Source organism: Colobus angolensis, unplaced genomic scaffold, assembly GCF_000951035.1.
Source record: "Colobus angolensis palliatus isolate OR3802 unplaced genomic scaffold, Cang.pa_1.0 Scaffold35, whole genome shotgun sequence".
Taxonomy (NCBI): Eukaryota; Metazoa; Chordata; class Mammalia; order Primates; family Cercopithecidae; genus Colobus; species Colobus angolensis.
In genome coordinates, this window is record NW_012116821.1 from 6,669,186 (window position 1) to 6,685,835 (window position 16,650).

General features: G+C 40.3%; 2 protein-coding genes across 2 annotated transcripts in view; one reads left to right on the forward strand and one right to left on the reverse strand.

The window, feature by feature from the left end:
* Positions 1-10,371, reverse strand: part of FIG4 (FIG4 phosphoinositide 5-phosphatase) — a 135,794-nt gene extending 125,423 nt beyond the window's left edge. The window contains exons 1-2 of the mRNA XM_011952884.1: positions 10,186-10,371; positions 9,306-9,441 (exon numbers count right to left, since the gene is read on the reverse strand). Of these exons, the coding sequence (XP_011808274.1) occupies positions 9,306-9,371 (66 nt within the window). The 5' untranslated portion in view covers positions 9,372-9,441; positions 10,186-10,371. The remainder of the gene's footprint in view (positions 1-9,305; positions 9,442-10,185) is intronic.
* The window catches only part of AK9 (adenylate kinase 9), a 66,950-nt gene continuing 59,894 nt past the window's right edge, over positions 9,595-16,650 (forward strand). Inside the window, exon 1 of the mRNA XM_011952806.1 lies at positions 9,595-9,659. The gene's annotated coding sequence lies outside the window, so the exon portion shown is untranslated. The remainder of the gene's footprint in view (positions 9,660-16,650) is intronic.

The window sequence follows — 16,650 nt, forward strand, 5'->3', positions numbered from 1 at the left end:
AATCTCTGCTGGAAACTCCTAGTTGCACTGGGCTGTATGACTGTTAGCGCTGCGTTAGGCCTGGGCCACAGGGCATATTAGGGACCAGAGCAGAGTCACAAGAGCTAAGGAGCATATTGAAGGTGCTGGGTGCCAAAGAGAATAGGTAAGTTTGGGAAAGGGTCAACCCTCTACACTTCCTGCATGTCATCTGCCAACACAGCTCCTTCTCCTCTCCAAATACTCCTCAAAATCCACCTCTATACACAGAGAACAATAATGACCTGAACTTCACCTCCAGAGCAAGTCTACCCAATTATCTTTCTAAATGAAGGCTCAGGACAAGAGATAGCCCATCTTGTCCACTGTCTCTTTTGCTCATTAATGTGTCTCCTAATTCCTTCATAACCAATTAAAGGTAGAGTATCCCTTATCTGAAAATGCTTGGAACCAGAAGTGAATCAGATTTTGTATTTTCTTAGATTTTTAAAATACACATAATGAGCTATCCTGGGGATGCGACGCAATCTAAACATAACAATTTATGTTTCATATACACCTTAGAGACGTAGCCTAACGGTAGTTTTATACAATGTCTTAAATAATTTTGTGCATAAAACAAAGTTTGCATACACTGAACCATCAGAAAGCAAAGATGTCACTAGCTCAGCCACCCATGTGGACAATCCATAGTTGTTGGCATTACCACTGTGGTGTCAGGTCATGTCCAAAAAAATTTTGGATCTTGGAGCATTTCAGATTTCATATTTTCAAATTAGGGATACTCAACCCATAATACACCCCCATCAACCAAAACATGAATGCCCATTTCTTTCAAACACTTCCCAGCAACGGCTTTGGCAAATCTTTGCCATTCTAACAGGGGAAAAAAGGGAATCTATTTTCATTTTATTGCTTTAATTACTTGCAAGTTGAATATCTTTTCATATTCAGACTTCTTTTTAGTGAGCTACTTGTTTATACCCTTGTCCTTTTTATTGGGTGTTTTATTTTTCAGACTGATTTTATAAAATATTTTTGCACGTAAGGATATACTGCTTTATCTGTTGTCCAGATTACCAAGACTTTCACCATCTGTCATTAATCTTTTGACTACTTTTAAATTTACATTGATAGTTTTAAATGTTTTATATTAGAAAAGAAAAAAATTGAGTCAATGTATAAATTTCTATCTTATGAAGCTAGAGAAAGATGAACTGATTGCTATGGTCTAAATGTTTGTGTCCTCCCAGACATTTAAAATTCGTATGTTGAAACCTAATCCTTAATGCAACAGTATTCAGAAGTGGAACTTCTTGGAAGTGATTCAATCTTGAGAGCAGAGCCCTCCTGAATGGGGATAGTGCACTTATGAAACAGGCCCGATGAAGCCTTATTTGCTCCTTCCATCGTGTGTAGACACAGCAGGTCCTCACCAGACACTCAATCTGCCAGTGCCTTGATCTTAGACTCACCAGCCTCCAAACTGTGAGAATCAAATGTTCACTGTTTATAAGCCACCTAGTTGATGGTATTTTGTTATAGCAGCCTGAACAGAATAAGACGCTGATTAATCCAAAATGCACATGAGAGGCCAGGCACAGTGGCTCACGCCTGTAATCCCAGCACTTTGGGAGGCTGAGGCAGGCAAATCACTTAAAGTCAGGAGTTCCAGACCAGCCTAGCCAACATAGTGAAATCCTGTCTCTACCAAAAATAGAAAAAATTAGCCAGGCATAGTGGTGTGGGCCTGTAGTCCCAGTGACTGGGGAGGCTACGGTAGGAGAATCGCTTGAACCCGGGAGGCAGAGGCTGCAGTGAGCCAAGATCGAGCCACTGCACTCTAGCCTGGGTGACAGAGCAAGACTCCATCTCAAAAAAAAAAAAAAAAATGCATATGAGGAAAAAAAATAAGCCTAAGAGCAGAAATTAATTAACCAGAAAATACACAATACAGAAAATTAACCAAGTCAAAAGTTTATTCTTTCAAATCCCTAGCAAGATGAATCAAGGGAAAATGGAAGAGAACACAAAACACCAATGTCAGAAATAAAAGTGAGAATTTTACTACAAATCCTATAGACATCAAAAGGATTATAAGGGAATATTATGGGCAACTTAATGCCAGTAAATTCAACAACTAAGATAAAATGAACAAATTCCTGGAAAAACATAATTTATCAAAACTGATTCTAGGTCCACTGAAAATCTGTATAGCCCTATATCTGTTATGGAAAATGATTGATATCATTATCAAAATTCACCCCACAAAGCAACTCTATCCACAAATCTTTCACTGGCGAATCCTAGCAAACACTGAAAAACAGAAGCAATACCAATCACATAATCACTTTCAGAAAATGAACACTTTTTAACTCATTTTATGAAGCTGGAGTTATCCTGATACCAAAATCAGACAAAGACATTAAGCAAATGACAGACCAATATCCTGAATGTATTGATAAAAGCAAAAATCCTTAACAAAATATTAGCATATACAATCTAGCAATATATAAAAACAGTATAAATCATAATCAAGTAGGGTATACCTCCAAAATCCAAGGTTTAACATTTGAAAGTGAATTAATGTAATTGGCCATAATATGCAAATAAAGAAAATGTCATGTGCAGATGTGGAAAAACCATTTGACAAAATTCAATATCCATTCATGATTTTATTATAAAGTCTCATCGGACCAAAGCAAGAAATATTCCTCAATCTGAAAAAGGGTATCTAACCAATAGCTAACATCATACTCAATAGTGAAAGACTGAATACTTTCCCTCTAAGACAAAAAACAAGACAAGAATGTCTGTTCTGGTCACTTCTATTCAACTTTGTACTAGAGGTCCTGGTCAGGGCGATAGGTCAAAAAAGAGAAATAAATGGCCAAAAAAAAAAAAAGAAAAGAAAAAAACGGCAAAAAAAAGATGGGGAAGCAAAAAGTGTTCCTCTTTCTAGATTACACAGTTTCAATTATCCCAAATTGGTCTACAGATTCCATAAAATCCAAATCATAATCCCAACAAGCTTTTTTGACAAGCCTACTGTAAAATTCATGTGGAAACACAAAAGTATAGAATAGTCATAATAATTTGGGAAAAGAATAAAGCTGGAAAACTTCCTGATATTAAGACTTACTATAAAACTACAATTATCAAGACAAGTTGGTAATGACATTTAAAAAAATTAATTAATCAAAAGAGTTTAAGAAAAGATCCACATTTATTTAGTCAACTAATTTTTTCAAAGGATGCCAAAGAAATTTAATAAAGGATAGGCTCTTTTACAAACAATACGGGACAACTGAGGTACAGACAAAAGTGAACGTTAATCTCTGCAGCCTCCAATAACTCCTAATGATTACTGTCTCTTGGTATTCATGTCCTTCATATGGTCCCCTCCCACCCTGAACAGGGCTAACCTGTGTAAGAATATTGTAGAAATGATAGAGTGGGACTTCTGAGGCTCAGTCACAAAAGACACTGCAGTTTCCTCCTTGTTTCTCTTGTATAACTCTCTCTGGATGAAGCAGGCTACCGCATTGTAAGGACAGACACTCAAGGAGTCCTGTGGAAATGTCCATGACGCAAGAAGGCAAAGTTCCTTGTCAACAGTCAGCTCAACTTGTCAGGCACGTGAGTTAGCCATTTTGGAAGTAAATCTGCCATTTCTTTCAAGCCTTCAGATGACTGCAACCCAGTTGAATCTTGACTGCAACTTCATGAGATCCTAAGCCAGAATCACTCAGCTAAGTCACTCCCAAAATCCTGATCTACTGAATCATACATTTTTTCCCTTTTTGAGGTAAAATGTAATAATTGCACATGTGAAACACAGAGTGATATTTCAACACATGCATACATTGCATAATGATCAAATCAGGGTAATTAGCATATCCATCACCTCAAACATTTATCATTTCTTTGCGTTGGGATCACTCAAAATCCTTTCTTCTAGCTATGTGAAAATGTATGATAAATTATTTATCTATAGTCTGCCTACAGTGCTATAAAACACTGGAGCTTATTCTTCCTATGTAGCTGTTATTTTATATCTGTTAACCCTCCCTCCCTATCATTCCCTCTTTCCTACCCTTCCTACCCTCAAATAACCACAATTCTACTCTCTGCTTCTATAAGCTCAACATTGTTTTTTAGCTCCCACATATGAGTGAGAACATTTACCTATGCCTGCCTTATGTCATATAACATAATGTCCTCCACACTCATCCATATTTGCTGTGAATGACAGAAATCCATTTTTTATGACTGAACAGTATTCCATTGTGTGTATATATACCACATTTTTTAATCCATTCACCTGTTGATGGACATTTAGGCTGATTACACATCTTAACTATTGTGAATAGTGCTGCAATAAACATGGAGGTGCTGATATCTCTTTGACATACTGATTTCCTTTCTTTTGAATATATAAGGGGACTTGATAAGGTTCATGGAAAATGCATATTACAAAAAAGCTATGGATTTCAAAAAATTTTTGCACCAAAATAAACTGATACCAACTTGCTATAACATGTCTGAACAGGATCTAGTTGGAAGTACTAGGAAGGGTAAGAGATCAGTTTGAAAAGAGCCTGTCAGAGCAACATGAATTCTGCTAAAATTGAAACAAGAACAAACATCAAGTCTATGGTAAAACTTGGGTGGAAGAATGGTGAAATCATTGATGCTTATTAAAAGTTTATGGGGGCAATGCCCCAAAGAAACATGCAGTTTACAAATGAGTAACTTTAAGAAGGGATGAGATGATGTTGAAGATGAAGCCCATAACAGCAGACCATCCATGTAAATTTTTCAAGAAAAAAATTCATCGTTTGTTCCCTGATTAAAGAGAACAGATGATTAACAGCAGAAATAGGAGCCAACATCATAGACATCTCAATTGGTACAACTCACACAATTCTGCCTGAAAATTTAAAGTTGAGCACGCTTTCCATTTGACGGCTCCCAACACTGTTTCACCCAGATCAGCTGCAGACAAGAGCAGAGCCTTCTATAGAAATTTTAAACAAGTGAGATCAAGATCCTGAAGCATTTCTTCGAAGAACTTTATTAAACATGGCTTTATCAGTATGATCCTAAAGTCAAAGCACAATCAAAGCAATAGCTACCACCAGATGGCAGTGGTCCAATTAAAGCAAAGCAGACCAGCCAAGAGGAAAGGTCATGGCAACGTGTGTGTGTGTGTGTGTGTGTGTGTGTGTGTGTGTGTACTCACCGCATTTTGCTTGTTGACTTTCTGGAAAGCTAAAGAACAGTATCTGCTTATTATGATAGTGTTTTGAGAGAGTCAGCCAACACTTCAGCAGAAAAATACCCAGGAAGCTCCATTACAGAGTCTTTCTCCACCTCAACAACCTCCTGCTCATTCCTCTCATCAAACATGGGAATTTTGCAAGTTTCATTGGAAAATAATTAGGCCTCTGCCTTACAGTTCCAATTTTGCTCCTTCTGACTTCTTTTTGTTTTCTCATCTTAAAAAAAAAAAAAATCCTTAAAGGGCACCTATTTTTCTTTAGTTAACAAAGTAAAAAAGACCGCACCAACGTGGTTAAATTCCCAGGACCCTCAGATCTGTATGGATAAATTAAATGGCTGGTATCATTAGTTACAAAAATGTCTTGACCTTGACGGGAAATTAGCTTGAGAAATAAAGTTTACATTTGTTATTTTTATCTTTTAATTCCATTTTCCCATGAACTTTTTGAAATCTCCTCATATACACACTCAGTAATGGGATTGCCGGATTTTTAGTTTTTTGAGGAACCTCCATACTGTTTTCTATAATGGCTATACTAATTTACATTACCACCAATACTGTATAAGAATTCCCTTTCTCCATATCCTCACCAGCATTTGATAATTTTTGTCCTTTTGAAAATAGCCATTTTAACTGAGGTGACACGGTATCTCATTGTGGTTTTAATTTGCATTTCCCTGATAATTAGTGACCTTGAGTAATTTTTCATATACCTGTTGGCCATTTGTATATCTTCTTTTGAGAAATGTCTACTCAGATCCTTGCCCATTTTTAATTGGATTATCTGGGGGTATTTGCTGTTGAGTTGTTGAATTCCTTGTATATTCTGGATATTAGTCCCTTCTTGGATGAAGAGTTTGCAAATATTTTCTCCATTCTGTAGGTTTCCTCTTCACTCTGTTGATTGTTTCTTTTGCTGTGCAGCTTTTCAGCTTGATATAGTCCCATTTGTCTATTTTTGCTTTTGTTCCCTGTGCTTTTAAAGTCTTACTCATAAAGTCTTTGCCTAGACCAATATCCTGAAGCATTTCCCCTATGTTTTCTTCTGGTAGTTTTACAGTTTGGGGTCTTGCACTTAAGCCTTTAATCCATTTTAAGTTGATCTGTGGATATGGCAAGAGAGAAGGGCCTTATTTCATTTTTCTGCACATGGATATTCAGTTTTTTCAACACCATTTATTGAAGAGACTGTCCTTTCCCCAATATACATTCCTAACCCATGCACCACACCTTATGCCTAGTGTTCCATTATTGGAACTTGTGGGACTTATTTATATCCTACTGCTTAAGGTCATGGCAAAGGTCTGATTTTTCACACAAAAAAATTTGCAACCTCCAGCATAAATGGGTTAAGTAACACTGCCTTAAATTATCTTTGCCTCATTTTTTTTCTTTACCAAATAATATATGTAGTAGTAGTAGTAACAGTGTGATCTCTTAGAGGTCTTATGAGGATCAAATAATAAAATATATGTAGAATATTTTGAGCTATTATTCTCATTATTACAACCTACTACAGTTTTTTTTTAATTCATAGAATTTATCTAGTTACTCATAATTTTATGCCTTTTTCTTATTCATTTATATTTTGAGCTTATTACTAAAAACAAAAGAAAACAAAATCTTTCTGCTTATATATTTAAATTTTAAAAAAAGTTATTTAACTAACAACAAAACCAAGACTCAGTGATTCAATGCAGCAGACATTTTCAAGGGTGGTTGCCCAGCCCCAACCATTTGCTGAAACAAAGAGGATGATTCCACAGCTAAATCATTCCTGCCAGACCCTTCCTGGCCATGAATGATCTGTGCTCTCAGGGGATGATACCCAATCATAGTTGAGTCAATCAGATACTTTCTCCCAGCACCTACACTATTTTTGGTAGTGCTCTGAGAGGGTTCTCAAACCTGTTATCTCTTTCCTGCTTTTCCAGAAGCTGAAGAGTTAGGATCTGCCAATGATACCATGCAACGGCTCCCCTGAATTTTGATAAATTTACCTTTTGTCTCTAAGCTGGCCAGAGTTAATTTCCATTACTTAGGCGGTTGAGAGGGATCACAGCTGAGTTCTAAAACACACCTCTGTCTGTTTGTGTTAGAGCTCCTTAATCCACATCTATTGAGAGTCTACTGTTTGCAAGGCATGACCAGATATGTGCTGTGAGGCTCAGCAAGGCTTTGACAGGAAAAGAGGGGGTGTGGCATTATGAGAATAGAGAACAGCAGAAAAACACAGAATACATACAAGGAACTGAAAGCAATACAGTTTTACTGCAGAATAAGGCATGTGAAGGCACACGGTTGATCCTCAATAAATGTTTCACGAATTGATATTAAATGAGATGTAAAACTAGATAGACAAGTTGAGGATAAAGAATACATGGCTTTGAATGCCAACCTAAAGCATTCAGAGTTTACTCTCCTCAGAATTGGGCCTACTGAAGATTTCTGAGCAGAAGAGCCCTATAATATGAATTGTGCTTTCTGAACACTAATATCTCACGCAGTCCTCATGAGTGATTAGCTTTTTAATGGGCTGAAATTTGTATTTTATTTATGGCCAGATGCGGCAGCTCACGCCTGTAATCCCAACACTTTGGGAGGCTGAAGCCAGGCGTTTTAGATCAGCCTGGCGAACATGGAGAATCCCTGTCTTCTACTAAAAACACAAAAATTAGCTGATCATGGTGGCACATACCTGTAACCCTAGCTTCTTGGGAGGCTGGGGTGGAAGAATTGCTTGAACCTGGGAAGCAGAGGTTGCAGTGAGTGAGCCGAGATAGCATCACTGCACTCCAGCCTGGGTGACAGAGCAAGACTCTTATCTCAAACGGAAAAAAAAAGTTATTTATGTTTCTAACTAGGGACATCTAGCAGCACATTTTACAAAAAAAAGGTTTCATTTCAATGTCAAATGATACTTCTTTATGACTCTCATTAAAGAACTGAAAATACTTGCAAATACAGTATATTTGATAATTTCATCTTCTGATCTAGATCTAATCAAAGTTGTCAGCAAAATTAATTTAAGGTCAACAATTCTCTACTCATGTTAACCTGAGGGAGAGGTTATTGTGCTATTAGGACTATGTTATAACTGAGAAACTGTCAAATGCCTTCTCGTACTCCTCTAATGGAGACAACCCAAGTTTCAGAGAAACAGTTTATAAAGCACTCTATAACATAGTGAAGAGCATTATGCAAATATCTGGCATATGCAATCTTGTTAGCACGAAATGGGTAATATTAAACACAGTCCCTAATATCACTGTGGCACCCCAATTCAGAGAGCTATACTGTACCAACTTTGCTTTCCACCCACAGAAAGGACCAATTATGAAGTTTTATAAACACCATTCCCTCTTAATTGAGGAACTAGTAATTGAAATACATACAAACTGATCGGCTTATTCGCTATTTACATGGCCATTCAAAGTAATAAAATTTTAAAAGTAAATGTTATGTTGAAAAAAGTCAAGTGAAAAGCAAGATGTTATCCAACCAAATTAGATGTCTTTAAACAAAGTAAGTTTTTCTTTCCTTTCAAATAAGAAAAAGAGAACCAAAAAATTCAGCAATAAAAGTGTAATTCACATCAATCGCAGTGATGGTATACCATGGAATAGGAAAAAATAAGTTACGAGCCATAGTTCAAATTTTTTCACACCCCTGCCTGTGAACTCTAGAACTTTAACACTTTCTGAAAGCTGAAAAGAATCCAGTCACTCGTACAGAGAACCTCATGAACAGTTCCTGAGGTACCACAAGCACCTGTTTCCAGCATGTTCCAGCCATGGCTTGTAAGTGTACCTGCAAATGCTGCAATGTCCAGGGTACCAAAATAGGGGAAAAGCGCCCAGGCACAGTCCAAGGGAGCTAGCTTACCTCAAGGCTGTGTTTGACAGGGATTTGGGAACTGGAGAGGAAGGAGGAGGCAGGGTACAGCCTCTACCTTACGGCCCCACACCCACCGGCAGACATCCATCCTCCCGCACCTCCCCCCCCTCGCGCCCGCACCCCTGCCGCGAGGGGTACTCACAGCTCTAGTCTCATACAGAACCAGCTTCTGGACCGAGCTGATAATGGGGGCGGCGGCCGAGGGCATAGCAGCTGCAAATGCGGGTCCCACACAGGGCACGAGCCGCCGGACCGCCCCAGGAGACTCGGCGAGAAAACTCCTCAGACCCTGGACATCAAGTCCAGCCAGGAACAACACCGCCTGGGCACCAAACCTATAGATGATCAGGTGTTTCCGGATTCCTGCGCCCCGCTTCCAAGCAAGCTCCGCCCCTCACGGCAGGAGCGGGGCTGGAGGACGTATCATAGAGAGGTCGGATAGAGGCTCCCGGGACCTGCGTGCTGCCAAGAGAGGAAGCGAAGGGCGCCATCTTTGGTAAGGACAGGAGGAAAACGTGGGCGGAGAAAAAGTCGACGGATTAGTTGAGTCTGTTTATCTCCTCCCTCTCTTTGGAAAAAAGAGGAAGGTTTGGGATTGGGTAACTTCTTTTGAAAAGGATTCTCCGAGTTGCAGGATAGATCGTTGTGTTTTCCCTGCCTGCTGCTGAAAGCCGGCCCTCTGACAGTCCTTCACTGAGTATCAGTTTTCCCCTCACCTCTAATCCATGTTGTACCTACGCTGTGTGGCCCAAGGAATTGTTTTAAAATTACCTAAAGCTGGAAAGTGTGGCTTTGCCACACGTTTGTGCCTGAGACTAGCCACTTGAAGTTTTCGACAGAGACTCTAGCGCACTGTGGCGGAGCCGCGCTCGAAAGGAGGTTTCTTCATTTCGTGTGTGCTGCATAAATGGGCATGCGTGTACCCCCCTTCCATAGTTGTGAAAATGAGTGTATTAGAATTATGAATGCCAAATTAGGTACAAAAGTGACTATTTCGAACTGGAAAAGAAATGACAGTGAACTACAGCCCCGCCTCCCGAGGCCCCGCCCTCCAAGCAGCCAGTGCGCGGCGGCCCGAGGTCTCCCCGGCAACCTCCCAACAGCCAGGCGGAACCCCTGGAGGCGGTTGCTGCCCTGAGGAGGGTCCGCTGCGGCCAGGTAAGGAGCCTTCCCGCGGCCGGCTGGGTCGTGGTCCGCCCCGGAGGCATCTTGGTTATCTGGTGCACGGAACCCCGCCTCCTGCGGGGACCCCCAGCCCAGCTCCTTTTCTTGCAAAACGGTCTCTGTGTAAATCCACTTTTTAAAACCACGTCTCCTTTCAACGACTGAAGTATTTATTCCACAAATATTAACTGAACACCTACTGCAAGAGTATAAGATGTAGGGGAGAGGCAGCTCTCCTAACTTAGGCGACAATGCTAGGTTTCCCAGGAAACCTCTAAACCTCAGAATCCTCCGCTAGAGGGCTTCTCAACTGCTAAGTGTAAGGAAACTTTTTTAAAAATTACAGAATTATAGCATACACAGATAACATTCATGTAGTACGAAAGATCATATTGTAAATTAAAACTTGAGAAAAAGTTAAAGAAATACTTAATTATATGTTATTTTGCGCTTTTTCCCCCCTGTAGTTTGGTACTCCTTTTATTAAGAACTAGAAAGATGGCCGTGTCCATTCTGGCATTTTGAACTTAGATCTTTTAGCTGGGAAAAATAATTAGCTGCGTTCCGTTTCATAATGAAACCAACTCTTCTGAATATTAGTTAAATATTTGCACAGCGTTTTTATGTAGGATAGCAGCTCTTAAAATACCTTAAGGATTCTAGTTTTCGATTATTATGATTTAGCACTTCCATTTTAACTTTGTCTTAATTTCTTTCACCCAGAATTAGATCCGAAGACAAAACTTTGAGGGCAGGTTGTTTATATGAGACGTAATCCCAGGAAACAGCAGCAGGGAGTGGAAGAAAACTAATAAAGGGAATATTACCAAAGAAGTTTCTTTGTGGGCTGAATTCACTAGGGAATACTGGGAGGCATGTCTCAGTTATCCCCTCTTAAGGGGCAAGGAAGCTGGAGTATTTATTCGCCAACTCCCATCAGTTATTGGATGAAGCCCGATACGGCAGAACATTGATTCCCTAGAACTTCCAGTCTACCCTATGTTCAGGGAGAGTAGGTTCTGGCAGCTGGAGAGAGCCCATGGGCAAAAAGTCGCACATGCTGACATTTTGGAAGTTGGGGTGGTCGTGCATAGAAAAGATGTATGTCAAGTGGATATGGGGAAGGCACTAATAGCAGCTGCTGCATTCCACCCTTTGCAGCACTCATGTCCACTTTTCCTCCACATCAAGTTCACCCCATCCCACCCTAATTCTTTAAGGTAGTGGCTAGTCTCAGTTTTTAAAAGAAAAGGACTTACACAAAAAAGATTATGGGACAAGCTGCAGAATCCTCTACTGCAATTAGTCCAAGGTCTGTAATTGATCATCTCCTTCCTCTACCATCATTCTAGATTTTCCTTACTCTTGGCCAACACTTCTGCTGGTCTGTTGTTTGCCCAGTAGGATAACGAGCTTTCATTCCTGAGGAGTATAAGCCCTTGGTTACTGTGTCATTGTCAGGTTTTGGTTGCTGCAATTACCCATTCACTGGACGTGAAAGCGTCGAGAGCTGTCTCAGAGAATCCCCTGAGTTCAAGAAATGCATCCCCTATCCCACTTATCTAGCAGTTTGTGGCCATACCACCCTTAGCACCCCCAATCTCATCCAATTACATAGCAGCAACCCTATCTCCATCTGCCAGTGCAATAACTTATGGGCTTGTGGAGTCAAAAATGACCAGGTGGCAGCAGTAGTTTTAAGATTTAACGAAACCTTTACTGGGTACCCTGATAGAACCGTCTTTCCCCTCCACCAGACCCAGGACCTCTTGTTCAGAAGTGAAGTGCAAATTTCCCAAGTCAGTCACTGAGTATTAGTGAGAGGGGTCACTCCTACTTCCAGCCCTTGATTCAAAGCATATTCCTCATCTTGAAGTACATTGTCTCAAATCCCAGGCTAGCACCTTAGTTGTGCCTTTAAGAGGCCATTCCAACATTCTGTCAAACCAGCGGCTTCTAGGTGAAATGATACGTAAAAAGGGTCCTCCGATCCAAGGCAATATTATATGAGATTTCATGAAGATAAATGAGACATACTCTAAACCTTTAGGTAGTGGTGCTGGCCAAGGCACTGCAGGTAAGAAAAACAAGCTCATATTAGGAGCACTTGTCACTTGCCCCTTCAAAGGTGAAGGGGTCTTGTGTAATCAATTTGTCACTGAATGAATGTTTTGTCTCCTAAAGGGGTTGTACCATATTGAGGGCTTAATATGAACAGGTCTCTGCCATGAACGGGTACAACATTCAGCAGCAGTAGTGTAGCTAAACCAGCCTGGTGAAAGGGGGCCTTGTTATGAGCCCATGCCTAGCCTTCATCACCTTCATCCCCGCCACCATGCCTGCTTCATTTACGAAGCCATTATGCAAGCATTGAGGTGACCAGAAGCAAAAATTGGCTCGTGTCTACTGGATAAATTATCCTATCTGCCTGGTTTTTTCAGTGCCTCTTCTGAGGTGGATGCTTTCTGAGATACAAATATCTATGTATTTTACATCCACTAATATTAGTTTTCTCTGCTGCATAGCGAATTACCACAAATTTAGCAGCTTAAAATATACATTTGTGATCGCACAGTTTCCACGGCCAGGGGCCCTGGCATCACTCAGCTGGGTACTCTGCTCAGGGTTTCACAAGGCTGCAATCGGTGTTGGCTGAGATGAGATTCCATCTGGAGACTTGAATAGGGAAGAATCCACTCCCAAGCTGATTCACATTGTTAGCAAGCATCATCGTTTTGTGGTCGTAGGACTGAAGTCCCTGTTTTCTTAACAGCTGTTGGCAGGGGCTGAACTCACAGGCCACCCACTCTTCCTCATCATGTGGTCCTCTCACAGCATGGCAGCTTACTTCTTCCTAGCCAACAGAAAGTCTCCCTCCAGTCCCCTAAGATGGAATCTTATACAATGTAACATATTCAGGAGACAGACATTCTATTACCTTTGCTATATTTAGAAGCAAATTACAGACCCCACTCCCACTCAAAGGAAGAGGATTGTGCAAAGGTGTGACTCATTGGAGGTCAGATTAGGGTTTGTTGGCTACACCACCCTCATAGGCCCAATCACATGCTTCTTCCGCAGAACTCTTTTTCTCTTACCTTCTGATCTTGCACCTTCTAGGCCCTTGATGAAACCATTTGGCATTGTCCTCCAAACTGAGGGCCTAGGAATACTGCTTAAAGCTCTGCCTGCCAGGAAGATTTCCCCTAATCACCATTTTTCAGAGCTACTTGTGAGAGGAACTAATGTCTGGCAGCATTACATTTACAGCTTGTACCAATATACTGTGATTCGTCCATGAATTTTGTTTTCATTTTCTGTCAGCTGTTCTTAGGGAATTCCACACGAGGTGTGAGCTCAAAGAGACACTGGTGCACGAGACAGGTGACATGGGCATCTGGGTTGCTTACTTATGAAATTTATTTATGCCCTGAAGACCTGTTTGAGCCTGATGCCAATGTTCATTTTTATCATGTAATGGGTTGCTACTGTGCCTGCCTGACTTTAGGACTTGACTTGTCTGACATAACCAGCTCATAGTGGATACTTCCAGTTGCATAGTCATTTGATATCCTATGACCAGGCATTCATTCTCTACTAGAGCCCGTGAGCATACCAAGAGCTGTTTTTTGAATGGGGAATCGTTCTCTGCTGCAGACAGCAAGGATCTACAGAGAGAGGCTCCTTTGTGTCTTTCCTAAGACTCCGAAAGGTATCCCTACATACCACAGCACTATGGGACCTTTAGTATTGCAGGATCTAGCCAGATATATGGCCCAGGAAGCAAAGCCTCTGGTGCTGCAACCTAAAACTACAGAGCTTTTCTTGCTGTGTGCCCCACTCAAAAACAACAGCTTTCCATGTCACCCACTAAATGGGTCAAAACAATATTCTTAAGTGTGCTTCATGCTCTCTTTGAAAACTAAAGAGGCCTACAAAATACTGTGCCTCTATTTTAGAGGTAGAAGGTACAAGGTACAGTAACTCATCCTTTACCTTGGACAGAATGTCCCAGATCACTGGCCTTTTAAAACTTTACTGAAGTAATAAGACCTTCAAACTTTGTAGGTTCATCTCTCACTTTATACTGCTTATGTGTCTTTATAAGGGGATCCGGGACACTTGTCACTTCCTGCTCACTGGTCTGATATTGTCAACATTGTGGATCAAGACCCCTTTATACTATATTGTCTCAAACAGCAGGAGAGTCCTTGGGTAAGACTGGATGTTCGCTGTCACTGCTCTAAGTGAATACAAATTGCTTCCGATCCTTTCTTCATGGGGATTGAAAAGAAGGCACACATTGCCAGATCATCAGCTGCATAAAAAATACAAGATACTGTGTCTATCTAGTAAAGATCTCATCCTTACAGCAGTTGCAACTGAGACTACCAGCTTGTTAAATTTGCAGAAGTCTACCCTCATCTGTTGTGCTCTGTCTAGCTTCTATAAAAGCAAGATTGGAGCAATAAGCAGGATTATACATCTTTTAAATTGTTGTTCATATCACTCTTCATTCAGAATGATTTACTCTTGGTTATCTTGCTCAGGTGTAGAGGACCCAGTATGCAATGTCATGAGCTTCCACTCAGTCTTTTCTTTTTCTTATTATTATACTCTAAGTTCTGGAATACATGTGCAGAACGTGCAGTTTTGTTACATAGGTGTACATGTGCCATGGTGGTTTGCTGCACCCATCAACCCATCACCTACATTAGGTATTTCTCCTAATGTTATCCCTCCTATAGTCCCCCACCCACTGACAGGCCCTGATGTGTGATATCCCCCTCCGTACATCCATCTGTTCTCATTTTTCAACCCCCCACTTATGAGTGAGAACATGCGGTGTTTGGTTTTCTGTTCTTGTGATAGTTTGCTGAGAATGATGGTTTCCGGCTTCATCCATGTCCCTGCAAAGGACATGAACTCGTCCTTTTTTGTGGCTGCATAGTATTCCATGGTGTATATGTGCCACATTTTCTTTATCCAATCTATTATTGATGGACATTTAGGTTGGTTCCAAGTCTTTTCTGTTGTAAATAGTGCCTCAGTAAACATATGTGTGCATGTGTCTTTAGAGTAGAATGATTTATGATCCTTTGGGTATATACCCAGTAATGGGATTGCTGGGTCAAATGATATTTCTGGTTCTAGATCCTTGAGGAATTGCCACACTGTCTTCCACAATGGTTGAACTAATTTACACTCCTACCAACAGTGTAAAAGTGTCTCTATTTCTCGACATCCTCTCCAGCATCTGTTGTTTCCTGACTTTTTAATGATTGCCATTCTAACTGGCATGAGATGGTATCTCATTGTGGGATTTGCATTTCTCTGATGACCAGTGATGATGAGCATTTTTTCCATATGTCTGTTGGCTGCATAAATGTCTTCTTTTGAGAAGTGTCTGTTCATTCCTTTGCCCACTTTTTAATGGGTTTTTTTTTTTTCTTGTAAATTTGTTTAAGTTCTTTGTAGATTCTGGATATTAGCCCTTTGTCAGATTGATGGATTGCAACAATTTTCTCCCATTCTGTAGGTTGCCTGTTCACTCTGATGATAGTTTCTTTTGCTGTGCAGAAGCTCTTTAGTTTAATTAGATCCCATTTGTCAATTTTGGCTTTTGTTGCCATTGCTTTTGGTGTTTTAGACATGAAGTCTTTGCCCATGCCAATGTGCTTAATGGTATTGCCCAGGTTTTCTTCTAGGACTTTTATGATCCCGGATCTTACGTTTAAGTCTTTGATCCATCTTGAGTTAATTTTTGTATAAAGTGTAAGGAAGGGGTTCAATTTCAGTTTTCTGCATTTGACTAGCCAGTTTTCCCAACACTATTTATTAAATAGGGAATCTTTTCCCCATTGCTTGTTTGAAGTCAGGTAGCGTGATGCCTCCAGCTTTGTTCTTCTTGCTTAGGATTGTCTTGGCTATACAAGCCCTTTTTTGGTTCCATATGAAGTTTAAAGTAGTTTTTTCCAATTCTGTGAAGAAAGTCAATGGTACTTGATGGGGATACCACTATAAATTACTTTGGGCAGTATGGCCATTTTCACAATTTGATTCTTCCTATCCATGAGCATGGAATGTTTTTCTATTTGTTTGTGTCCTCTCTTATGTCCTTGAGAAGTGGTTTGTAGTTCTCCTTGAAGAGGTCCTTCACATCCCTTGTAAGTTTTATTCCTAGTTATCTTATTCTCTTCGTAGCAATTGTGAATGAGAATTCACTCATAATTTGGCTCTCTGTTTGTCTGTTATTGGTGTACAGGAATGCTTGTGATTTTTGCACATTGATTTTGTATCCTGAGACTTTGCTGAAGTTGCTT